At 31.9% G+C, this 27748-nt stretch overlaps 1 protein-coding gene across 1 annotated transcript; it reads left to right on the forward strand.

Moving 5' to 3' along the window:
• The first annotated feature begins 22401 nt into the window (after nucleotides 1–22401).
• On the forward strand, nucleotides 22402–24037 carry LOC145323139 (uncharacterized). Its single transcript, XM_080165529.1, has 3 exons — nucleotides 22402–22567; nucleotides 22992–23470; nucleotides 23795–24037. The coding sequence occupies exons 1-3, from the start codon at nucleotides 22423–22425 to the stop codon at nucleotides 24035–24037; spliced, it is 867 nt and encodes a 288-aa protein (XP_080021655.1). The 5' UTR covers nucleotides 22402–22422.
• Nucleotides 24038–27748: the final 3711 nt, after the last annotated feature.

The following is a 27748-nucleotide window of genomic DNA, read 5'->3' on the forward strand; positions in this document are numbered from 1 at the left end:
GGGTTGAGATCTCACTGAGGTGGTGGCAAATTAACTATGTCCTTATTTTAAGTAATTGGGTTGTTGTCAGTTTTATGAGATCAGTAGATAATTTTCAAAATATTTTTCAAGAAATGAACAGTATTTAAACAATACAAAAACGAAATTAACTAGTAAAAAATGCAGAAATCATTAAAGGTCATACATAGACGTCCAAGTACAGGGGTAAAGGGGTGTTTACCCCTTTAGACTTTGAATCTCTTATTTTACACCCCTCAAGTTTTTTTTAAACACGTTTGATTACTCCCCTTGAACGAATAGAACCCCTAATTTTACCCCAATACAAAGTAAAAAGCTTGGGCGTCCTTGTGTTAACATTAGATTACAATTTGCCTTTTGTTCTTTTGCCAGCACCCGGCTGTATTTACATTTTTGAAAGAATCAGCTGAACTCAAGGACCCAACCCAAAGTTGGTAGAAGGCCTTTGAAAAGGGGTGATTGTTACATATAATATTTATCGCTCTATATATATTACTTTAATATTCTAACATCCCTAAATTAACGAAAAAAGCTCTCCGTTAAGGACGGACGTACGTACGGACGGACCGACCCTAATTATAAAAAGCTTCGCTTTTAAAAATAATATTTCATTCTATACGTACGTACACAATTATTGAAAATCGATGCTGAAAAATCTTGCTAAGAATTTCAATTTTCTGAGAGTAAATATGATCTTCTTTGCTTTACTCCATTTTTCATGGATACATGTAATAAACTATAATAGCCTACATAGAGTAACTATAGTAAGAGTATTTTCATGGATACATGTAATAAATTATAATAGCCTACATAGAGTAACTATAGTAAGAGTATTTTCATGGATACATGTAATAAACTATTATAGCATACATAGAGTAACTTTAGTAAGAGTATTTTCACGGATACATGTAATAAACTATAATAGCCTACCTAGAGTAACTATAGTAAGAGTATTTTCATGGATACATGTAATAAACTATAATAGCCTACAGAGAGTAACTATAGTAAGAGTATTTTCATGGATACATGTAATAAACTATAATAGCCTACATAGAGTAACTATAGTAAGAGTATTTTCATGGATACATGTAATAAACTATAATAGCCTACAGAGAGTAACTATAGTAAGAGTATTTTCATGGATACATGTAATAATCTATAATAGCCTACAGAGAGTAACTATAGTAAGAGTATTTTCATGGATACATGTAATAAACTAAATAGCCTACAGAGAGTAACTATAGTAAGAGTATATTCATGGATACATGTAATAAACTATAATAGCCTACATAGAATAAATACAGTAAGAGTATTTTCATGGATACATGTAATAAACTATAATAGCCTACATAGAATAAATACAGTAAGAGTATTTTCATGGATACATGTAATAAACTATAATAGCCTACATAGAATAAATACAGTAAGAGTATTTTCATGGATACATGTAATAAACTATAATAGCCTACAGAGAGTAACTATAGTAAGAGTATTTTCATGGATACATGTAATAAACTAGAATAGCCTACATAGAATAAATACAGTAAGAGTATTTTCATGGATACATGTAATAAACTATAATAGCCTACAGAGAGTAACTATATTAAGAGTATTTTCATGGATACATGTAATAAACTATAATAGCCTACAGAGAGTAACTATAGTAAGAGTATTTTCATGGATACATGTAATAAACTAGAATAGCCTACATAGAATAAATACAGTAAGAGTATTTTCATGGATACATGTAATAAACTATAATAGCCTACAGAGAGTAACTATAGTAAGAGTATTTTCATGGATACATGTAATAAACTATAATAGCCTACATAGAGTAACTATAGTAAGGATATTTTCATGGATACATGTAATAAACTATAATAGCCTACATAGAGTAACTATAGTAAGGATATTTTCATGGATACATGTAATAAACTATAATAGCCTACATAAAGTAACTATAGTAAGAGTATTTTCATGGATACTTGTAATAAACTATAATAGCCTACATAGAGTAAATATAGTTAGATTATTTTCATGGATACATGTAATATACTATAATAGCCTACACAGAGTAACTATAGTAAGAGTATTTTATAGATAAATGTAATAAACTATAATAGACTACATAGAGTAACTATAGTAAGAGTTACAGGTAATAAAATAAAATAGCTTAATTTTGAAATATTTCTTATATATAAAATAAAATTTGTTTTATTAAATTCAAACTAGTAATAGTCTTTTTCTTCAACTTTTAAATCTTTTGATTTACAAAAGTGATTTCCACTCTTGATATATGTACTCTTTGAGGATCAAAGTGCATTTTTTCAGAGCAGTTTTATGGCCTCCTTGTTAAACATTTGTACTTGTGTTACCCTTATATTATTATTAGTAACGGGATGTCCGTTTGTCTCTTTGTCTTTGTGTTTGTATGTTTGTACTAAAGGATCTTGTTAACTGCTTAACTGCTAAGGTTCTCCTTTAGAGGGTAGCTTCTCATAGGTCCAGAGAATGTTTATAACTATTTTGGGGGAGGATACAACCACCAACTAATTAATTTATTTTTTTTAATTAAAATTTAAAATGAGGGGGAGTCAACATCCCCTCTTCTCAAGTGCTCTTAGAGGCCTCTAGTATTAACCTAAACTATTGGCATTAAACTATTCATTATTAGAATAGAGGTAGATAGAGGTCATGACAATAGACTATAAATTGGTGTGTATCCTTAATGATGATATACAAAACCCTTCTATAGATTGTAATTTTAGGTTGAAATGTTTAAACACTGCTGGTCTAAACCAACCAAAATTCAATAGAAATACCCAAAATGTTAAAGTTATTAAAGAAGGAACGTAATATACTATAAAACTTTGGATACCAGTATAATTTACAGTTCAATATCCCTTCCAAACATATTTTAACAAAAATCCTGTGATATTTAATGTCAACCAAATGGTTCTCAGTCTAACAGTGCGCCTAGCCTGATATGAAAATATTGGCCTCCTATTATCAAGCTATTATATGGAGTGATGAAAACTGGCCCTACAAAATATTGTAAACAACATAACATAAACAAATATATTATTCTTTGCAACAGTTTCTCACACAAAAATTTATTATAACAAGGATAAAAATATTCATTAAAACGAAGCTCAACAAATTTTATAAAGGAGAACAGACAACTTCCTACCTTTCTTTTTCAATGTCCTTTTTATTCTTCTTCTATATTATTTTCTGCTACTTGGCTGTGTTAATATAAGCGACACCATTGGTTGATTTTTAATGACCCAATGGAAAAGTTGCACAAGGTTGATACGATGGGGAGATACAGTTATTTAACCCTTTCTCCCTCTAGTGTTTTACAGGCCTTAAAAGACCTATAACAAACTTTAATGTAGTTAAATTTATGGTATGAAGCTAAATATCTCGGAAATTTCTGATTCGTATTGGTTGTACTTTTCAGGAATGTTTTATAAATGGTTTGGGGTGGTTTTAGGCTATTTTTCATAACTTTCCCCGCTCTTCCTTGGACGCTATTGGCGAATCAACTAGTATTTTAGGTATTAACAAATATCCGATGTTTAAAAAGTATGTCAAGGTCATTATTATTGTTTTTTGACCCAATAATGTTTTTGTATGATATATTATAGAGTTAAAATAGGAATAAGTTCCCATCCATTAACCTTCTCTGGACTTTTTATAAGCTTCGTAAAAAGTTTAGACCAAGCGTCTTAGCCATTTACAAGAGTTTACAAAACATACACATTTAATAGTTACACCGAGAGATAGGGGTAGTGTTTATATGGTTTATAAATGAAATAGTTAATTAAAAATTTGTAAAGAAAATATAGACTAAGAAGAAAAGTACATAAAACAAGGATGACAACATCCATAAAAGTGAAGCTCTGAAACAGTATGTCAAACGAACATTAACAGAACTGATTATTCAGAATGTAAATGTTTAACAGTCGAAACCAAATTGTAAGAAAATTTGTTGAAAAACAAATTAACTAAAGGATAATGTTTAAGGATATATTTATTTGTCTAGTACTTGATTATAGAGATGCTTCGCTTATAACATTGTCGTCCTTATAAACAGTATTTCAAAAATCAGATCAATCGGATTATTATATCACATAAAAATTTGTTGTTAAAAAAGTTAAAAATCAGCATGTTAAAAATGGACGTACGGAAATTCTAGTAAAGGTTAAGAGTTGCTACGCTTTCTAAATCGTACCTACTACAACAGAAATCACCATGCAAAGTTTGAAATCGATAGGACAGTTCTAACATGCCTAAATTAACGAAAAAAGCTATCCGTATCTGACGGACGGACGGACAGATAAACCCTAAAAAAAGGGATTAGAAGCAAAAGAGGATACAAAAAAGGAGTTATTAATAAACAAACAAGGATGACAACATCCATAAAAGCGAAGCACTTAAACGGTAGGACAAACGGACGTTAACACTTGTATAGTTTCAGAACTGAATAATCCTAATATGAATGTATAAGAGTCAAAGCAAAATTGTGTGTAAATTTGTTAAAAAACTGCTTGATACAGGATAATGTTTATGGGCATACTTACATTTTTAGGACTTGATTATAGAGTTGCTTCGTTTATTACATTATACTTTGTTGTCCCAGGAATCAATATACCAAAAATCAGATCAATCGGATAATTAGATCAAATAAAAATTTGATGTTAAAAAAGTAAAAAAATCATCATGTTTAAAATGGACGTACGGACATTTTGGTAATGATTATAGAGTTGCTACGCTTTCTAAATCGTACCTAACTGCTAAAGGAATCACCATGCAAAATTTGAAATCGATAGGACAATTCTAACATGCCTAAATTAACGAAAAAAGCTATCCGTTACGGACGGACGGACGTACGGACGGACGGACGGACCGACCCTAATTATAGAAAAGCTTCGCTTTTAAAAAGCGTTTCAGACAAGCACAGATATGAAAAGACTGGCATAATAAATGGTTAGAGATTCTAAGTTTACTCTGTTTTACATATATGAATGTTATTTTTCACAAATATACAAAAAATGATTTCTTCTTTTTGTATGTGATTTCTGACATATTACATACTGTATAAATACACCACCAAAACCACCTTTCTATAGTAGGACATTGATGCCTATAGTAAGCAAAGCAAAAAAGCTTGCGTTGCGTAGGGAGGGTTTATTGTTATTTATTTTTAAAAATATATTTTGATTCTAGATAAGCAACCGTGAAAAACGTAGATTATACAAAATATAAATAGTTAATTCTCGCAACGAATTATAAACAGCTATCCGCGGATATAAAATGTACAATTATAAGATTAAATCAAGTTTTTTAGCCCAGAGATGCCGAAGGCACGGGCTATAAAGACTGGTTTTAATCTTATACAGTCATAGGCGTCCAAGGGGGGGGGGTAATGGGGCGATTACCCCCCCCCCCCAAACGAATTTGGGGGTGCCGTAGGCACCCCCAAAATTATTTTCATTTTAAAATTGATAAAATTGAAATTACCCCCCCCCAAAAATTTTACCCCGGGGGTAAATTTTGGTGGGGGTAAACAAATTTTACCCCTGCCAACAGATTTCAGGGGGGGTAATTACCCCCCCCCAAGCAAATTTTACCCCCGGGGTAAAAATTTTGGGGGGGGGTAAAAAAAATTTGCGCCGCGCTTCGCGCGCCATTTTACCCCCCCCTTAAAAAAATTTTACCCCCCCCAAAATAAAAAGCTTGGACGCCCCTGTATACAGTGTGTTTTTTTTATGAGAACTTTTTTGAAAGCAATTTTACCCAACTTATAGTTATCAGAATTTAATGATTAATGGCTTATCTTCTTCGTTTTTTAATGCAATTAATAAAACAACAAAAAAATATTACAGTTTTGGTTTAAAAGTACAGTAAAATGTAAAATTCAAAACTTAGGTGTCAACATCTAAAAATGGTTTGAGCGAATTTTTCTTATGTTTAAATCTTCTACCTTTTGCAAGAATTGCTGCAAAACGCTTCAAAGTTGAGATATATAACTAAAAATTAATACAGATACTAATGGGGACATGTACTAGAATATATTAAAGTTTGAAGGCCATATCTCAATCAGGGAGGGAGTACTGGTCCCCCAAAGTTGACTACTGAAAATCCAATTTTTTTCTTGCAAAGGGTAGAAGATTTGTGCATAAGAAAAATGTGCTAAAACCATGTCACCTAAGTTTTGAATTTTAGATTTTACTGTGCTTTTTCATTAAAAACTGAAATATTTTTTTAAATTCTATTAATTGCATTAAAAAACGAAGAAAATAAGCCATTAATCAATAAATTCTGATAACTATAAGTGGGGTAAAATTGCTTTCAAAAAGTTCTCATAAAAAAACACACTGTAATTGCACATTTTTATATTTGTAGAAAACAGGATATAATACGATGCTAGACATAGTTTTTTCGTATTGATGAGAACCGGTTCTAATCCACCGGTTTCGAATGAATACGAGACAAGTTTTTGTTATATTTATATGGGGGATGGGGAGGGGGAGTTATAAGGAACCACTGACATAAAAAGGAATTCTATATATATTTGGTTGTTGTTGAAAGAGTTGGATTTTCTGACTTTGTGACGTAATAACCTTCTTCCACTAAAGGGGTAGGAGCATTATCCTCACGGATTGAGGAGAATTTTGGCTGTAAACTACACTGGTACCCAAAGTTTTAGAACCCCTTTGTCTCAAATTTTTGGGTACTTTTATTAAATTTTGATAGTATGAATTAGATATATTAGATAGAGTCAAAACTTTTTAACTAATAATATTAGTCTACATATCGGATGATTTTGTTTATTATCATGGTGTGTATGTCAATGTATTTGTCTTATCCCTTAAGATCATTGGGTTATCCCCCAAAATATCGGTCGTAGCTGTTAATAGTGCCCCAGCAAAATGGGGATAGATATCACTGCTGTTGGCCTACCTATTCTATTGATGTCAGGATATACCCTGTACCCCATACCTTTTCTATGGGGTTTCTTTTCCCCTTTCTCTTTCCCTCTACTATGAAGTCAGTAGAAAAGGTTGGCCGAAAGCGTGGACATCTATCCCCATTTTCCTAGAGGGGCACTAAACACAGCTACCACCCAGTCAAATAGCCTAAAATCCTGCAGTTCAATAATAAATTTCAATGAAAATCATATTTGAGTGTTTTGTGCTACTTATGAATACATTAGTCCTTATAATAGAAAGAAGCTCACCAACAAGAACGATCAATGAAGGGGGATAAAGGGGTTATTATCCTCCCAAAAAAATTTTAATTTTAAGTTTTTACCCCCAACCTCCCAAAAAATGAAAAAGCTTGGACGTCCTTATAAATTAAGAATCTCAATTATTCTTTTATAATAGTTAAATATTTTTATACAATATATGTTTATTTAAATTTTGACATGGATCAATTAACTTTTAATGTTTAATATAAATTATTTTTACTCATACTTTTAGGCAACTCAGGAATCTAAAGTGATAAGACAATGGACGATGTATTGATGTACATCCCCAAACATAATAAATAATATTACCCCTCTTGAAGATTAAATTATTGGTTGAAAAGTTTGCTCACGAAAAATATAGAACAAATAAATCAAAATTCAATAACAGAATCCAAAGTTTTTGAGCCAACAAATAAGATAACTTTGTTCAACAACATTGGATACCAGTATAATTTACAGTCCAATGTACCCGCCTTCCCTGGGTGCACCATTCTTGATTCAACTTTTTAAATTCTGTATGAAATGTATACAAATAGAGAAAGAAATTTATGCTTATTCGATTTCAAACTTTTTAAAAGATTTAAATTTATTGAAATTCACTTAGCAATAACTTTATATTTGAAAATTTAGTTTAGAAAGAAATATTTTCATATTCATGACTTATAGGTAGGAAAATATTTTAACTTAATAATGATAATTTTCATAGTAAAGGAATTAGGGTGGGGCCGGATATCCGGTTTAGCCAAATATCCAGCCGGAAATCCGGCCATTATAAGACCGGAGACTGGATATATGAACTCTCCAGATATCGGATATCCAGCTGATTTCTAATGCCGGATATCCGGTAATTTGTCGGATATTGGGCTATTTTCAATATCCGGCCGGATACCAGATATCTGGCATTATAAATCAGCCGGATATCCGGTATCCGGACAAAAAAAACCTCCAAACCATAAAAGGAATAATTATTTCTTGCATCATATCATAAACTGGTTTAATCTTATGATTGTACATTTTTATATTCGTAGAAAACTGTATATAATACGATGCTAGACATAATAATTTATAATCTACCGGATATTAATCGGTTTCGAATGAATACGAGAATAGAAATTTCTCGCATCGTATTATAAACGGCTTTCCGCGGATATAGAATGTACAATTATAAGATTAAAACTAGTTTTTTTAGCCCCGAGGTGCCGGACGCACCGGCTAAAAAAACTGGTTTAAATATTATGATTGTACATTTTTATATTCGTAGAAAGCTGGATATAATACGATGCTAACATTGTTTTTTCGTATGGATGAGAACCGGTTCCTATCCACCGGATTCGAATGAATACGAGAAATGATATTATGTATTACATAGGCAGACAACCAACCCTTTCATTTTATTGGTCTTGTCTCAAAGTTCTATGTTGTAAATATTGGACTGTAAATTTTACTGGTTCCCAAAGTTTTATAAACATTGTCTCTGATTCTTATTGGCTTTAAAATTTTGGGGACTTCTACAAACCCTAATTAAATTGTGTAAACTAGAAATGTCTTATAATTTCAATCTACAGAAAGGGCAATTTTGTTTATTACAATTGGTGGTGTATCAGTTGAATTATCGTCCATTCTGATTAATTTAGTAATAATATTGCTTCGATAAAGTAATATATGTCGGAGGTTTCGTGAATTTTTAACTTTTAAAAATGCACAAATCTTTTAGAATGAATAATTGAACATTAACCCTTACAGATCGTGGGGGGGGGGGGGGCTGAATTTTTACGTCTTTATCTGTAACAGGAGCCGAGATAGAGGGGGGGGCTCTTAGAGCCCCCCCCCCCCCCCTCCCGATCTGATAAGGTGGGAATTGGGGCCTGATCTGTAAGGGTTAAAAAAAAGTCTATACGGCTTTACGTACGTCTGGGTTAATATTATTTGCTTATAGTGTATATGCTTTTGAAGTAAGACGTGTACTTTGTAATCAAATCATTTACAGACTGGATTAAAACATATTCTTCTTCAGTCCCCAATGAAGGATAGGACAATGTAGATTGATTTGATCTTCATTGTCCTATCCTTAATGTTCTCTGTATTTTATCCAGGGATCATGGATAAGACAATAGACGATAAACAAATTTACAGTTCCAATAAAGATATACAAAATTACACCTGTAATTCTGTACAATAATTAACCTATCAATCAATATTACAAGAAGTACCCAAAGTTTTTAAGCCATCGAATTCATTATGGGAAAGGTATTTTAAAAACTTTGGGTACCCCTATAATTTACAGTCCATGTCCCCTGCTTCCCTAGGTTTTATCTCAATTTTGTTCTAAACTCTTTTGAAAAGGTTTTTGAATAAATCAAATTTATCTGAGTATCGTGCTTCATTTACTTTCATATGGAGCAGGAGCAAGGGTTTTCCACTACTGCAAATTTTATTTTATTTTTAATAGCATATCTTCTCTAAAATCTTTGTGTGTACTGAATGATCTCACTAACCGCCGAACCGACCCGGTTCTACTTTTAAGTGTAGTTATTCATAGTTTCTAGGACGGTTTATAGCTTTTTTAGGGGAGAATAGCACCATCCTATCAAGGGAAATCGCCCCAACAAAAAAATTACTTTTTCTTTTTAAAACTGCAATTGAAAATCGGAGGTCGACTTCCCCCAACCCCCTCTCATGGGTCCCTAGAGGCCTCTAGGAACGTAGCCTACTTTATTGTTTTACTTTAGCTAAACTCTAGTTTACTAAGCAAGGCTTTTACAGAATTTTCCATACGTCCAAAAGCTCAAATAAGATGGTTCCTATAACAGTTAGGTAGGATTTAGAATACAGCCGCAGCTACAATCAATTTCACCAACTTTCAGAAAACCGAAGCAACCGATACACAACAAAAAGCTGTTTATTGCAGCTGAAAATTGAACTGCTAATATGTAAGCAATTTGCAGCCGTTCTTTTTTCAGCAATATGCATAAAATCAGATCAAAAATGTTATCCTATTTTGATTCTTAGAAATACTTTTGCTTTTTTGTAAGGCAACTGTTTGAAAAAGTCGTTTGAGCCACGATTTTTCTGTGATGAATAAAAAGTTTAAAATGTGTGTCTAAAAATGAATATTTTCATACATAATGAATACATAATTAATGTCATTAATGATCTTCTATATTATGGGATTGTCGGTCCGCACGACGTATTATAAAAGGCGTCTACTGTTTATAAATGCTAGCGGCTAGGCCCCTAGAGGCCTCTATGGACTTTTTTTACTGTAGGAGTTGTGGTTGAAAGATTAAGGGGTATGGAAAAAACCCTTCATATTTCGTGCAACCGCCCTACATATAGCATTATCTTGTAATAACAGAAAAATAATAAAAAATATTTTGATGTATTTTTTGTGCTAGAATTGTGTCTTGTGTATTTTAAGATTCGTAGCTTTTCTATAAGTATTCGCTTCCCTAATTGACTGAGTAATTCCAACAGATTAGTTAAATACTTGTATGTATTAGAGTATATGTTATTAAAGTGCCTTTGGAGTATATGTATGCTATTAGAATGTAAATTCCAGTATGGCTTCGATTTATATCCGCTGGTTTACAATAGGTTCTTAGCCATCATGAAAAATCATGTATTTCATCGTATAACATACAATTTTTCGACACCAGAGGTTAACACACCTGGTTTTATCTTTTCTATTTTAATATCCGCTGAACGCTGTCTAAAATTCGCAATTTAAAAGGGAGAGGACAATGAAAATTAAATCAATTTATAACCTCTCTATTTCTCTGTACCTCTCTTTATGTAATATAATAATTATGTTATATTCTTTCTCACTGTGGGCTAGAATTGAATCAAGACAAAAGTAAGTGATGAGCCCTGGGACATAAAACCATGATTATTCCAGGTAAAACCAAAATATTTTAGCGGGGGCTTTTTGAGAAAATTAGATTTGAAAATTTCAAATTCAATTTTCACCCCCTAGGAATTGCCGCATAATCATGACAAGAAAAGCAAATATTATTTATTTTAAATTTTTAACAACTTTTGCTTTTATAAAGTTCTTCATAAAACCACTCCTAAAGGGAGTTAATTAATGGCAATTTTTATCACTTGCTTTGCAAAGGTCACGAAAATTCAGCCTAAAATAAATAATATATAGAGAGGTTTTATGAAAGACTTTATAAAAGCAAAGTTTAAAGTCATTTAAAATAAATAATATTTGCTTTTCTTGTCATGATTATGCGGCAACTCCTAGGGGGTGAAAATTGAACTTGAAATTTTCAATTCTAATTTTCTCAAAAAGCCCCTGCTGAAATATTTTGATTTTACCTGGACTCATCATGGTTTTATGTCTATTTTCACCATACATAGGTCCCAGGGCTCGGCACTTACTTTTGTCTTGATTCAATTCTAGCCCACAGTGTTCTATGATTCTGAATTACTAATTAGAGGGTTATCTAGCCAGATAATTAGATTTTGTATTTTGTATTTGTAATTTTTATGTACAGGCGCATTGTTACTTTATATGTTGGTCTGTATGTCTGTAACGCCCTGTACAGTAATTGCTATAATTTTTAGCATAATAATTTAGGTTTAGCCACGGAGGGAGAGAATATTTGACTGTAAATTATACTAGTCTCCAAAGTCATCGTAGGAGATTTTCACTTGATCTTAAACTGTCTAGTACAACCTACAGAAAGGATAATTTACCTCAATCTAACGCGACGCCATTGTAGTAACCTTTACGATCCCTGCATAATTCGTTTTTGAAGCACAACTTCTCAACAGTCTAAAATGTTTGTTTGACGGGATGACAGCTAATTTAGGGATCAAACCCAACACCTTCATGAAAACAAGCAGATACATTACAAACTTCTGCTGGTGTTATTTTTATTTTATTTTTTTTTTTCAAACAAATATAGAAATACGGAAAAAGAAATGTATTGCCTGAAAAAAATCTTATTCCAAGTTTTTAAAATAGCAAGATTGATTCATAAGCCAAGCAAAGGAAATAAGCTTTAGTGCAACTGTCTGTTTGATTGTATCTATTTACAGTTCTGTTGAGTTATGTGTATGCGCACCTCATACCTATCTTCACTTGCTAAAATTTGGAGGAACCATTGCTATTTATTTTTCTGGTGCTGTATACCTGTCTGGTAAAACCGCTGGCCCGTAACATTGGACAAATAAATAAAAACTTTTTAGTTAATGAGAAATCTTCTCGTTTGATCTCAATATTATAAAATGGTTTTCTTCAGTTAGGTAAATAAGACTACACTCTGGTATACCATATCAAACTGGCTGATTGTCTGGTAGGTGTTTTGTTTGAGTCCATCCCAAACTGCTGGTTACTAGATACCTGTAGGTTACATGTCAGGCATGTTAAATTAATAGTATTAGTACCCCAAAGTTTTATGAACTTTGGGGTACTTTTATTAAGTCTTGATTGGGATGAAAAAACACTCAGTGTATATTCGTTCTCATCAATAATTTTGATCAACGGATCAGGCATTTTTTTAATAACTTGAACGATTAACTAGCAGCTACGCCCCTAGAGACACGTAAAATTGTTTCTTTTCATTCTATTATAAAATCAGCTATTTACCAAAAATATTTTTTTCGCCGCTAGATGGTGTTAGTTATGTTTTTAGCTAATTGCAAAAATGTCCGCAGGGCAGCGTTTTTTTTTATTATTTTTATATTTTTGTCGATTTCTCTGGGGTGGGTGGTGGTACTCTCTCCAAAAATAGTTATAAACCATCCCAGGGCCTTTGAGAAGCTACCGTGTTAAGGAGAACCATATAGGTTCCGCGGTTAGCGAGATCCTTCGACACAAACAGACATACAGAGAAACAGATAATAGGCAGACAAACATCCTGTTACTTTATTATAAGGATTAGTCTAGAATATTTACCTTACTGAGCTGCTTTCGTCATTAGCTAATGAATTAAAGAAGAGAGAAAGAAAGATCAAATAATTTGTTTTAACTTTTACAAGACAAACACAACGAAATAGATAAATAGATAAGTAAATAATCTAAATAATTGAGGATAAATTAATATACAACCCCAAAGATCATAAACAAAATCACCCCTTTAAAATCATTGGTTGAATAGTTTGAACAGTACATGTTGAGAAACAACACTTTAAGGACCCAAAGTTTTATAGTTAAAGATTAGGGTACCTTAGTTATAAAACCTTGGGTATAATTTACAGTCGAATGTTCCCTTCCGACTTTTTATATAACTAGCGGATTCGCCCCTAGCCTCTAGGGGCTTTGCCCCAAGAGGTAATTTTAAAAAAAATTTAGTATTTCTGGTGCTGCCATTTTATGTGAAGAAGTTTCCCCAGAAATTTTTTTTTTTGGGGGGGGGAATTTTCATTTTTTGGGGGTTGGGGGTGTCCAACCCCCCTAAGAAAATAGCTTAAAACCACCACAAGACCAATAGATATAAACCGATTTGTTCAGTGGTTATCGAGATCTAAAGGGACGGACGGACAGACAGAAGGACAGACTTTGTATTATAGATGGACATGTATACGAAGGTGCTTACTGTGTCAGGCGCATGAAATTAGTACTTTGCATTTTAGGGGTGAAATAAGTATTTGGGGGTATAGTACCTCTCGTGGCAACCCCCTTAGGGGGCGTTTCTTCATAATTTCACAGTAGCTTTTCTCCTATTTCTGGAGCCTACGGGGAGCTCTTACCCTGCGGGGTAATCACCTAACATAACACAAAATAACCTATCAAAAGCCATTTTAAAAATACGATAAATCGCCCCTTAAGAGGCATTGCCATGAAAGGGTCTATACCCGTATTTGATGTTAGGTTACAGGCATACTACAAATGTAAAAAACTACAAACCTAATATCCGTGTGTCTCTAGCCCAAGATCTGACTAACCACTGAACCGTTATGGTTCTCCTTTACAGGGAAAGCTTATGACTGTTGAGAAAGGGTACCTCCACTCATCCATTAGAAATTATCCCTGAAAAAAAAAATATTAAACCCCATGTTTCAAATTTCAAGTTTTAATTCAATCAGAAAATTTTTTTTTGTTGATGTCTTCATCTCTGGAAATACTTTCTTTTTTCTTCTCAAAACCTTTTTTTTATTTTTGTTTAATTAAAAGTAAACTTTCTTATTTTGTTTTGTAGCTTGTACTCGTAATAGAAGAATGGTCTATTAAAGCAGCCCTTAAATTTTGTATCCACCTGTTAACAGTATAGTACTTTATAACTTGCTTATAAATATACTAGGGGTTCTATGCCTCTAGGGGCGAAGCCCCAAGAAGTAATTTAAAAAATAAAGAAATAAAAAAAGATAAGTACTACTGGTGCTGCCCGTAGTTTATGTGAACTAACTTCCCAATAAACCAAAAAATGGGGGGGGGAATTTTTTTTTGGGGGGGGGGTGGTTGGGGGTGTCCCACCCCCCCAATAAAATAGCTTTAAACCACCACAGGGCCAAAAGGTATATACCCTGAAGAGTAGAATCCGATCGGTTCAGTGGTTACCGAGATCCTAAGGGACGGACGGACAGACAGACAGACGGATAGACATCAAGCTACTTTGTATTATATAGATTGCTTAAGCATTTCTTTAAGTTATATTTTCAAGCCACTGAATAACGGGGAAAATATACAAGAAAAGGCCTAAATTTTAACCTTTAAAGATGTAATATTTTTTAGAAAATATTGAAAGTTATTATTTAGAAAGCTTTTTTCACACCCGAGTGTCCTTTATATTACATAATGAGTAGTTGCACAAACTTTATCTTTTATTATTACAGATTTGCAAAGGAGAATTGATGGCAACTTCAAAAGAAAAATTAGGAGTTAAATAATAACTTTTTTGAGCTTTTACTTGATTAATCTCTTAAGACAAGCTTAACTATGATAAAGTTAAGATCCAAAAAGGGACCCAACTATGTATTTTGAGTTGACCTATTAGGGAGGGTGCTAAAGTTAATATTGCATCTTTAGTTTATTTGTATTAGTATTACTTAATACATCAAGTGTTTCAAAATTTGAAATTACCCTTTCTGGACAAAATAAAATTTATGGTTGGGCCGGATATCCTGCTATTTTTAACTAGAAACTAAAAACTATCCGGCCGGATAACCGGCTGTATATTCTTTTATATTATACTACAAAAAAAATCCATACTTTTTATATTTTAAATTGCTGTAATTTTCTTATTTTTAAAGCTAGATGAAAGTTTTTCCAGAAAATGTTTTTTTATATGAAAATTTTATACTATAAATCTCAAAGTATGCATTATGGTGGCGGCAGCTGTACTTGGCTACGGTTATCCGGCCGAATATCGGGTAATTTGTCGGATATCCGGCCCTACCGTATAATGAAATTATGCTCAGTTTATTACTAAATATTTAAATTTTTAAAGAGTTTATCTAAACTATTCCTAAAAGTTCCATAAAAATCAATATTCTGTCAGTATTTTTTTTAAAATAACAAAATTAATTGTTTGTATATATATAATTGCACAACAGGGTGTTGTAATTATAAACTCAATACTGGTAAAGAAAACAATGCAAGACATTTTGCCAATTGTCTGGTGAAAAAATGGTGTGAAGTTGGGTAAGAATAGATTTCCTTCAGGTAATCTATCCCCTGACCCTTGTGGATTCTTACAAAAACTTTTAGCTCACTGCCTAACTAAAATTAGTGAGGCTCGATAAATTTTTTTGTGAAATATCCTCTAAAATCGCATAAAAATCTACAAACAAAATTAAACAAAATCTTATGTTAATAATCCTGTTATGATTTATATTTAATTTTTGTAGATTCTTTACGCGATTTTGAAGGATTTTTCACAAAATTTTTTGGGGAGCCTCACTAATTTTCGTGAGTTAGTGAGCCAAAAAGCTTTTTAAGAATCCGCCTCATGAATGAATTGTCAAATTTAAATTTCATTGTAAGTTACAATTGTTTCCAATGAAATTTGTTAAAATTTTAGAACTCAGTAATATGGTATAATACTCTGTAAAAATTAATCCATACATCAATCCATCCATCCATCCAATTCAATTTACAAGGTTGGTTTTTCTATCCTATTATACAAAGAATTAATGCATTTTTGTTTGTCCCTTGACACCTACATGAACCAAAATGATTGAGTTTTCTCGAAGACAAGAAAGTCTCTCAAAAAATCAGCATGTTACGTTATAAAAACGAAGGATTATCCATCTCTTTTTCTTTCCAACTCCTCCTCTCCTCATCCCTCATTTTTATAACATCATTGAGGGACATTCTTCGTATTAGGTTTTCTCTATTCTTTACATACCAAGCTTCTAGGCTGGTATTTTGCTATTTTCCTGCCCTTATTTCTCCCTTTATATACTGGGCCCTAAGAAGCTACCAGAATTCTTAAAAAGTTTTAAGTTAAAAGTTTTAATCATTTTCTCATAAAAGTAAAACAAATAAGATAAAGGGACTACTGCAAACTTTTTTTTTGTTATGTAATTTTTTCACAAATATTTAATATTATTTAAGTTAATACAGCTTTTAAAAAAATAATTTAATTGCACTGAATGTATGTTTGACATTAGCAATGTGTTTAATGATAAATAAATGTTAAAAATTTTGAAGATGATTAAAGTCCCTCATCATACGTCATACGATAGAATAGCCAATGAGAGGCCAGTATACACTGTAATTGACCAATGGTAAAATTTATGCTGGCCTCTCATTGGTTGACGTCATAATCTGTTGAGGGACTTTAATCATCTTCAACAAATTTAAAAAAAAACTTTTTTGAATTCTTTACAGCAACTTCTTGTTCATCTAGTTAAAAAATTTTGCTTTAGAGATCTTACGTAACACACACTTTAAAGAAAGACCAAAATGTTTTAATTATCTAAAATATCATTATTTGTCTAATGTAACCGTAGGTTTGCCTAGTAGAATAAGTATAATAAAACACAAAGATGCAAGTGAATTGAGAAATCAAAAAAAAAAAATTTAAAATAAATATTATGAATTTTGTCATGAACAAAATCATAGATTAAAAGATTAATAATTAGCAGAATCCTATAATATAAGAGAGTAAGATTTTTTTGTCTATAGCAAAGGATCTTCCTAACCGCTAAACTGATGAAAGGGTTCTCCTTTACAGTTTACAATGAAGCATCTTATAGGTTCAGGGAAGGTTTTTAAGTATTTTAACTATTGGGGGAGGGTATCATATCTCCTACCTCCCAATAAAAAATGACACCTCCCCCCCCCCCAAAGAGATTTTTTTTACCTTATCTTTTTTAAACTCAAATAGAAAATGAAGGGGGGGGGGGTCGACTCTTTTCCCTTAAATGCCCCTAGAAGCTTATAGGGGCGTAGCCGCTAGTGTTTTATAAAGGGCTAATTAAAAAATGTGTTTATTAATTTTGCAATGAAAGCAGGAACATAGGGATAAGACATATTAACTACATAGACATTAGAGGGAGAAAGGGTTGAATAACTGTATCCCCCCATCGCAACCACCTTGTGCAACCTTCCTATTGGGTCATTGAAAATCAACCAATGGTGATTCCAACCAAAATCAACTTATATTAACACAGCCAAGTAGCAGAAAATAATTCAGAAGCAGACGAAAGAGGTCTTTGAAAAATGAAGAGGGGTAGTTTGTATATACATCTATACTATAGATCTGTTACATAGACAACTGACAATATATAGCATGAATTAAACATACAATCAGACATACAAAGTTAGTAATCTTAGACTTTACAGAACACACTTTGTATATTTATAACAGTGGAGTGTTTACTAAAGTTTTTGTTAAACTTCAGGGGGTAAAAAAAGGGGGGTAGGTCTGCAAAATATAAAATTTTTGCAGGGTTGTTGACACCCACCTTCCGCAGGCCCAATATTAAAAGCGTGTTTTATGACAAACAAGGATGATAACATCCATAAAAGTGAATCTACAAAACGGTAGGACAGACGAACATTATTTCTTGTAGAGTGTCCGAACTGAATAAGCAAAATAAAAATATAAAAGTTTTGACAAAATTATACGTAAATTTGTTGTAAAACTTCTTAAATACAGACCCTGTTGTAATAGGAATCAGTAATCCAAAAACCAGATCAATCGGATTATTATATCAAATAAAAATTTCATGTAAAAAAAAGTTAAAAATCAACATGTTTAAAATGGCCGTACGGACATTCTGGTAACGGTTATAGAGTTGCTACGCTTTCTAAATCGTACCTAACTGTTACAGGAATTACCATGCAAAGTTTGAAATATATAGGACAATTCTAACATGTCTAAATTTACGAAAAAGCTATCCGTAACGGACGAACGGACGAACGTACGAACAGATGGACCGATCATAATTATAGAAAAGCTTAGCTATTAAAATATTTTATATATTACGCAAAATAAAGCAATTATTTCACCTTTTCCTATCTGACATTATAATTGTTATAAAATGGATTTCGTTTAAAATGACAGAAAACAACATGTGACATTATAAATAAGGCAGAATCTCACCCAATTTATAATCATGGTTGATGAATTAATTCATGGATATAGCATCAGATTTTCGAATACTCTAATTAAATGGTGCTTCCAGCTAGCTATTTTAACAATACCCTTTATCCATTCCCTTCTTTAATACCGAGGAACCGATTGACCAATAAATGAACACTATATTAGCAACCGAAATTGACAATTTACTGGATTTACCAGCAGTTACAGATATCTTAGGCTTCAGATGGACAGACAAACATGGTTCTACTTTGTATTACAGAGAAATGTAAAGAAAATGTTAGAATTTGCAAGTAACCTTGTGTTGATAGCTTTGATCCAGACCAATTTTTATCATGATATTTGGAAACTTAAAAGACCTTTGATGAAAACTAAAAATTGAGGTAAAAATGATGGGGTTATGATATTCAAAAGTTTTGTAAAATTACCTGAATGTGCAAATTTTGACAAACACATACAATTTAGTACAATTAATTGTGCTGTTAATTTATTACACTCCTCTTGATAATGCATAGAGTTTTGGAACAGGGGTATAATTTCTGAAGATTTTTTTGGAGAAAAGTATTTTTTGTGCTTCTTATTCATTCTTTACTAAAGAAACAAAAAATCCCTAATGAATAAACTGTTAATTTCATAAACAGCATAGTTGTTGCAATAAACCTTTACCAAGTTCAGTATTAGAACATAACATATTTTAGGGTTAGATGTTAATATTTTTAAAAGTTGTGTTGATTTTTTTGAATGAGGATCTCACTGAAAGATGTACATAATTAGTTTTGTATTTAGCTACTGATTGTGTTAAGATGGTATAACTTAAACATATGAAATTCTAAGTGAAATATATTGACTCAGAACCATATAGTATGTAAAATGTTATCACATCAAAATTTCTGACAACCTTTTGCCATAATAATGGACTTAATGAACTTTGAATTTCCAAAATTCAAACCAATTATATTTTATAATATTTCATCAAAACCCAAGTGTCCTTATATAAATTAATAATGTCATGAATAAAAACATGACAAAGTTTTCCAATAACATTTTATTTCATGTACAGTGTTATTTTGTTTGTTATTAGTATGTTAAGTCATTTCAAAATAACTCTTTCTAAGGACAACATGATTTTTCGCTAGTGACACAAAACTTATTTTTAAGATAAGATAAGATAAGATTTATTTTCCAAAGGTACATATAATTTAGGGCGGTTACTGATATATTGATACAATGTTATCGATTTGATTGCAGTTTAATTTACAATAATTGATTGGTTTCTTTGCTGAAAGAGATTTTGCATTTAAAATTATATAATTAATTACAATTAGTCAGGATATCAATTATAATTCATTCATATATCAAGATTTAGATTACAATTTCGTTCTCAATTTAGTACCTAGCTCAGGGTTGTATGAACCTCGTCTGCTCCTTGTTCTTAAATATGTTGTTTTTGTATATTTATGTCTTTTATGGTCACCAAAATGAAAAATGTCAGAAAGATCAGAATAATATTCCAATTGGTTGCTATTGGGATATTTATTTTTCAGATGCAAAATTCTATCAGGAATGTACATATTTTGTTTCAGAATATTTTTTTATAATTTTTCCTGCAAGGGCTATCCAAAATCCAGGTTGAAATTGAGATGGTCTGTAATTGTAGTAGTCATTAAAAGGTATGTCCTACACATGAATTGAAAATGATTTTAGATAGAAAATTATATTTACATTATCTACAAGAATTATATGGGTATAGTTCTTTTCGTAACAATCTTCGTATTTTTCACAGTAGCTTTTCTCCTATTTCTAGCCATTAAAAAGCCATTTTAAAAATACGACAAATCGCCCCTTATGGGGCAATGTTACAAAAGGGACTATTCCCAATTATATTTGTTGAAGGATATACTTAACATATTATTCATTAATATATAGGTAAGAAATTAAGCAATTTCAGTTGAAAATTAAGAAAAAATTTTCATTTTGTTTATGCAAAACAATGAAATATGATGTACATACAAAAGGAAATACATGAGTGAACCTTTTTTGATTCAACAAACTTCGACAACATCTTTTGAGAAGTTAGAAAAGAAACCAGTTATTTATGTTTGCCAAGCTAATCAATTTAATTACACTAGGTAAAATATTTCATTTGTAAGTCAGGAATGTAAACACAATTTGTCAAATGATTTGGTAGCCACTACATCTATATAACTAAACTCCTTATTTTCTCTGAGTAATCATCCAGATTTCTGACTTAGTAGCGGGACAAAGTGTCTTAAAGTCTGTCATATGACGTTATAAAAATGAGGGAGATGAGAGGAGAAGTGGGAAAGAAGACCTCTAAAAAAGAGATGGATAATCCCTAATTTTAATGACGTCACATGGCTGATTTTTGTGACACTTTGTCCTGCTACTAAGTCAGAAATCTGGATGATTACTCAGTGAAAATAAATCAGGGAAAATGGAATGTGATTCTGACAAACTATTCTAAAGGAAAATTTCCCCACTAACCCCTTCCCTTTGCCTCCCTCTTCTTACCCACCCCTCTTCAGTTACATGAAAAAAAACAAGATATACCCCCCCACCTTACTTCCAAAGGTTTCGTGATTTTTGTAGAATTGATTGTTAGAATAGCTAGGCCTGAGCTAAATAAATATAGTGACTACTAAATTATTTTCAAATTGTCAAGAAATTCAGTTATGGGGATTAATTCACCTTGGATTATAAAACATAAACATTTCTGTTTCAATAAGGAGCCAAATCCTAAAGAATTTATTAGGTTAGCCTAGGATTAAGTCTTTCTTTAGTCTTTCTTCAAAGTTATAAAGGAATATTTAAGATTTTAAGAAACACTAACTCTTAGTATGGCAGAATTTGGCCCAATATCTCAGAGATAAAGCAGATAGGGCCCCTATTTAAAAAAGAGGAGGTAGGTTGTACTAAAATTCCGTAAAAGTGTAAGTTTTAATTCTTTAAAAACAATAGTAGAAGTAGAACTATAAAGTTTATGTTAGCTTTAAAAACAAATTTTGTCTATAGTTCTTTTCAATAAGGAATACACATATTTAGTGAAAATTATTGTTCTACTACTGTTTTTAAGCCTTAAAACTCACACCTTTACGGAATTTTAGCACAACCTACGTCCCCTTTTTCAAGCAAATCACACTATTTCCCATCCCAATTGTTATTTTTTTCTTTCTGTGGCAAGAATTAAACTGTTTGAAATATTATTTAGTTTTCTTACTAATGAGTCAACGTGAGTAAGCGATCCTTTTAAGCTTCTTTCAGTTCAATCATCAAATCTATAGTAAAGATGTATATACAGACAAAGACCCCTTTTGTCTGCTTCTAAATTAGTTTCTGCTACTTGGCTGTGTTAATATAAGCGACACCATTGGTTGATTTTCAATGACCCAATAGAAATGTTGCACAAGTTTGATGCGACGATGGGGAGATACAGTTATTTAACCCTTTCTCCCGCTAGTGTTTTACTCTAATGTAATTCCAATCCAAATTTTTTCTGTGGCAAGAATTAAACTGCTTGAATCATTATTCAGTTTTCTTACTGTTGAGTCAACGCTAGTAAGCAATCTCTTTCAGCTCAATCATTTTCAGTGTATTCTTTCTAGAGCAAAAAATGCTGGTTACACAGGTATGAATCAACTTGCAACTGGTGAAGTTTCTAAAACAGTAATATCCTACAATGGCCGTTACTCAAACAAAACCTACACAGAAATTCAAGAAACTTTGTATGATTATGATTACAGCAGTTTTAAAGTTACTCAATATGTTTATGAAGGTAAAAGATTTTTTATGTGTAAGATATCTTAACTCCATATGCAGGGATCTAAAGGGATAAGACAATGGCTGAAAAATTCATGACATACCTATTGAATTGATGATACACAAAATTACCTCTTCTGTAGATTAGAATTAGTGGTAGAAACGTTTTAACTTAATGAAGCAACCAATCAGAATTCTCCCCAAAGTTGTTAAGTTAACAAATAAGAAAAGGTTATATTAAAAGTTTGGGGACTAGTGCAATAAACAGCCCATTGTTCCTTCCTCTCTGCTACATATTTCACTTTTTAAATTCTGTTATTAACACTGCATTGCAACTGTATTAAATTTGTGTTCAGTTCTCAACCTAACTAAATTCAGAACAATATATATAAACAAAGTAATTACAGTTGAATTTTGTGTTGATAATTTTCTATATTTAGGTAAAACAGAAGTTGTAAAGAAACTAGAAACAGATGAGATCTATATATCACCATATGGATTATGTAAAACACTGAAGAAGACTGGAAGCCGAATTGGAATGGAATGCAAAGAAAGTTGCTACTTTTTCCTTGTTGACCCTGCCAAGGATAACAGGATAAGAATATCAAACATGGACAATGGTAAAGGTGCATTTGGACCATTTAATGATGTTTTCTTTTCAGGACAAAATTTTGAGATAGAATTAAGTCTTCATGATCACAGTATACATAATGGGGACACATGTTTTGACTATGAAAGATCTGGTACCACGTATGGAGATTGTATTGCTGATGCCATGAAAGAAAGCTTCTTGAAACTGTATAATTGTATTCCACCTTGGCTTGTATTAAACTCATCACAAACATGTAACAATGAAATAACGGTTCAAGATGAAGATTATCTGAAAGAAATTAAAGGTGAAATCACTCGACTCATTAAGGTATTGTATTTTCACTTTGAGGTGGATTCTTAAAAAAAGATTGGCTTACTATTCGCTAGTGAGGCAAAATTATCTTTTTTTGTGAAAATCCTCCAAAGTCGCATAATAGAAATACAAAAGTTAAATAAAATCATAAAAGGGATATTAACATAAGATTTTTTTTGTAGATTGTTAATGTGATTTTGGAGGATTTTTCACAAAAATAATTTTACCTCAATAGCGAATAGTGATTTTATTTTTTAAAAAGAATCCACCTCTGTGTACAAATAACTCCTGTAATTTTATTTTCTAAAGTTCAAATAATTTACATAATTTACTTAAAAGGGTATGGAATTGAAATTGTTTGATGTTTGCTTGCCACCTTGCATAACAATGAGTCTGCGAAGAAAAGAATTATATACTGTAGAAAATAGAATTACCTATGGATATCTACAATATGAAATATTGGATGCTATTACAGTTTACAAAGAAGCAGCAGCCTATGATATGTTTAGTCTTGTGGTAGATCTTGGGTCAGCATTAGGAAAAGACTTAGATGTATTTGCTTGCTTTAACCCAAAACCTTGATGCATCTTTCCTCATGCCAGGTGGGCAATAATTGCTCAGGCTTAAATCATTACCATGCAGACTTCCAGACAAAGGTTGTTTAATATGAGGGTTGTTTGTCTGAAATAGATGGGACGCTAGTGCCTTTGGACCTACTACATTTTTTCCTTCAACTCCTTTGTCAGTTGTACCCCCCCCCCCCCCCCAAGGATACTTAACATTAACATTGATAATTTTTTTCCCATAACATTAAAGATCACATTAGCAAACTTCAATCAAGACAAATAGAAAATCCAGTGATTTGAAATTTATAATGATAATCTAATGTCTCTATATTGGTAAAGGATTGTGGCTTGGTCTCAGTGCTCTAACAATATTAGATCTTATACTAGAGGCAAAATATTTCTACAATAGTTGTATTTAGTAAAGCTGTTATTTTAGATTAGAAGGGAGGGGACATTGAAATGAAGGGCTTATGAGCTTATTTGTTGGCTCAAAAACTTTGGGTACTTCTATTGAATCCTGATTGATTTGTTGCAAGTAGTGTCCATTTTTTTCAACCAATAATTTTAATCAAACAATACATGGTAATTTTGTTTATCATCATTATGGATCTATATCAACTTATCGTCTATTGTCTTTTCCAGTGATACCTGGATTTTAGTTGGTTTTCTATATCAGTATTGCTTTGACACTATGGGCATACACAGATTCAGATATCTAAAGGGATAAGGCGATGGCATATAAATCGATGTACAATGTACATCTAATTCTACAATGATCATAACAAAGTTACCCATTTTGTAGATTAAAATTAATGGTTGAAACGTTCGGACGCTCAACTAAATGAACCAACCAATCAAAATCCAATGAAAGTCCCCAAGGTTGTTAAGCCAAAAAATAAGAAAACATTACTTTAAGATTTATAAGGGGACAAGTGGAATAAAAAGCCCAATGTCCCCTTCCTCCCTGACAAAAAGTTAATTTTACAGTTTTATTATCTTCTATATCCCTAAATACGATGTACGCCACAGTCACGGGTTCAAATCAGAGGGAGAAGGGGACAAGGGGCTGTTTATTACACTAGTCCCCAAAGTTTTATTCGTTAACTTTTGGGACTTCAGAGAATTTTGATTGGTTGGTTTATTAAGTTGAGTGTTCAAACGCTTCAAGCACTAATTTTAATCTACAGGAGAGGTAATTATGTGTATCAACATTGGGGATGCACATCAATTTATCGGCCATTGTCTTATCCCTTTAGATCCCTGTGTTTTAATGAAGAAAACAAAGCAACATACAATAATACATAATTGTAGAAATATTTTGATTACAGTTGTACAGCGCGACCAGATTCAAGTTTTATTATAAATAAAAGTTGAAAGTATTTAAATTGAAATCAAGAAACATTATTTTCATGTATCATCACAATTAAGCAGCTTATAGAGCCTTATCAAAAATGACGTCATACTGTCATAATGACCAATGATATATTTTACAAGTACAAGGCACTACAAGCTACTTCATCACAATTCATAATTATTTCATTATATATAAAACAAGAATGTTTATATTCAATGGTGGCATAAATGAATATAAGAATTTTGAACTATATAGTACTAGGAAATATTTATGACTAAAGTAAAACTAAAATTTAGCATAATAATGAGTATCTTTCAACAGTCATTAATGCTTAAATCAATTAAGAAGGTTTATACATTGATTTGTACGACTGTCTGTCTGTCTGTCTGTTTTGCTCTCTACTCATGGATATTGTCATCCTTGTTTTCTTTTATATACAAGAACGATTCTTATTTGAGTAATAAAGTTATATTTAAGAATAGTGTAAGTTAAAAATCACTAAACCTTTTATTTCCCAATATCAAAATTTGCATATTAATAAAATTCCATACATAAATATTGTATCATATTCTTTTATGTTATTAATTACCTGTCTTATAAAGTAGTAACTGTTTTCTATTTGTTTTTTAAGTAAGATCTCTTCAACTACTGAAACAAATAAGTTATCCATTTTAGGGGAATCTGTACATTAGTCTTTTGCTAATTTTAGGCAATTTAACTTTGAATTTACATCTGAAAAAAAGTTATAAACCCTTCCCATACATATAAGCTTGAATGGAAATATGAAGAACCATATCGGTTCAGTGGTTATCGAGATTCTTCACTATACAGAGTTATATACATTGAGATACACAGCCAGAGAGACATCCTTTAAATCCTTTTAATAAAGTAACAGGATGTCTATTTGTTTATCTTTCTGTTTGTTTGTACCGAAGGATCTCGCTAACCTTCTCCTTCACCTTCACAGAGAAGCTTCTTATGTCCAGGGAAGGTTTTTAAGTATTTTTGGGGAGGGTATCTCCACCCTCACAATAAAAATCTCTCACCCCCAAAATAAAATATTTTTTTTAAGATTTCTTTTTAAAGCTTAAATTTAAATTGGGGAGGGGTGATTATCCCCTTAAGTACCCTTAGAGGCTTCTAGGGGCGTAACCGCTAGTCTATAATACAAAGTAGAACGATGTCTATCTGTCTGTTTGTTTGTTTGTCTGTTTGTTTATTTGTAGCGAAGGATCTCGCTAACCAATGAACCGATCGGGTTCTCCTTTACAGGGTAGCTTCTCTTAGGTCCCGGAAAGGTTTATAACTATTTTTTTATTGGGGGGGGGGGACACCCCCAACCCCTCCAAAAAATGAAAAATATCTCCCCCTCTAATAAAAAAAAATTTCTTTTTAAAACTAAAATTAAAATAGTGGGGTCGACTAGCCCCCCCCCCCCCAAAGAAATTTTTTTTTTAAATACGAAAAATTGGTTTGATCAAACCTCTTGGGGCAAAGCTCCTAGAGGCTAGGGGCGAAGCCGCTAATAAAATTTTAAAGTACGTGAAGGTTACAAAGGAATGAAATTTAAAATTTAAATTTTTAGTAAAAGTGACAATTGTTTCTAAGAAATAAGTAAAAAATTCTAGAACTCAGGAAACAGGTACAGGTTTATGGAAGACTAATATTTTGACTTCCAGTTTAAGCTGGGTCGTGCTTAAAATTGCTGTTACTCTTCATAGAATCTAGAAATATCCACATTTTGTGTTTAGTCAAAATAGTTTGGCTGCAGATGAAATATTCCTTCATTGAAAGTGATTCCTCTGAGATTTACAAAGAGCACAAAACAAAAGTTTTCACAAATTCTCAAAATAAAGCCTTGGTATGCTTGTAAAGTTTGGTCCATTGATACTTATTTTCCAATAACTTTTCATATATAATTGCATTGAACTTATATAATAATATTTATTTCTCGCATCGATTATAAACAGCTTTCTTCAGATATAAAATACTAGCGGCTACGCTTCTAGAGGCCTATAGTGGCACTTTAAATGTTTTTTTTTTTATATTTAAGATATGTCTATGTTGCGTTTGACGATTATGTTTGCCAAGTCCAGATGCCAAATCAACTAAGTTGACCAATAGTAACAACTGTTGGAACAAACCAACCACATTGTATGGTTAAAAGAATATTAAGTTTGATTAAACGCATATTTGATAACATTTAGACTTAATAATCGCTTTTGACTGAAGCTAACTCACGGATTTTACGTAATACAAGCACAACTACTTCTCCCTTTTATTTAAAATGGGATATATATATATAAAGTGTTGTATATATGTCACAATACACGTATTCATACCCTAGTTTTCCAAAAGTGAGACTTTTTAACA

The sequence above is a fragment of the Acartia tonsa genome, chromosome 6, assembly GCF_053477335.1.
Source record: "Acartia tonsa isolate MP-2025a chromosome 6, ASM5347733v1, whole genome shotgun sequence".
NCBI classification, from domain to species: domain Eukaryota; kingdom Metazoa; phylum Arthropoda; class Copepoda; order Calanoida; family Acartiidae; genus Acartia; species Acartia tonsa.

Coding starts and splice junctions, on each gene's coding strand:
- LOC145323139 (XM_080165529.1), top strand. CDS start 22,423: ATGAATCAACTTGCAACTGGTGAAGTTTCTAAAACAGTAATATCCTAC. Junction 22,568..22,991: donor TACTCAATATGTTTATGAAG/GTAAAAGATTTT, acceptor TTCTATATTTAG/GTAAAACAGAAGTTGTAAAG. Junction 23,471..23,794: donor AAATCACTCGACTCATTAAG/GTATTGTATTTT, acceptor TTTACTTAAAAG/GGTATGGAATTGAAATTGTT.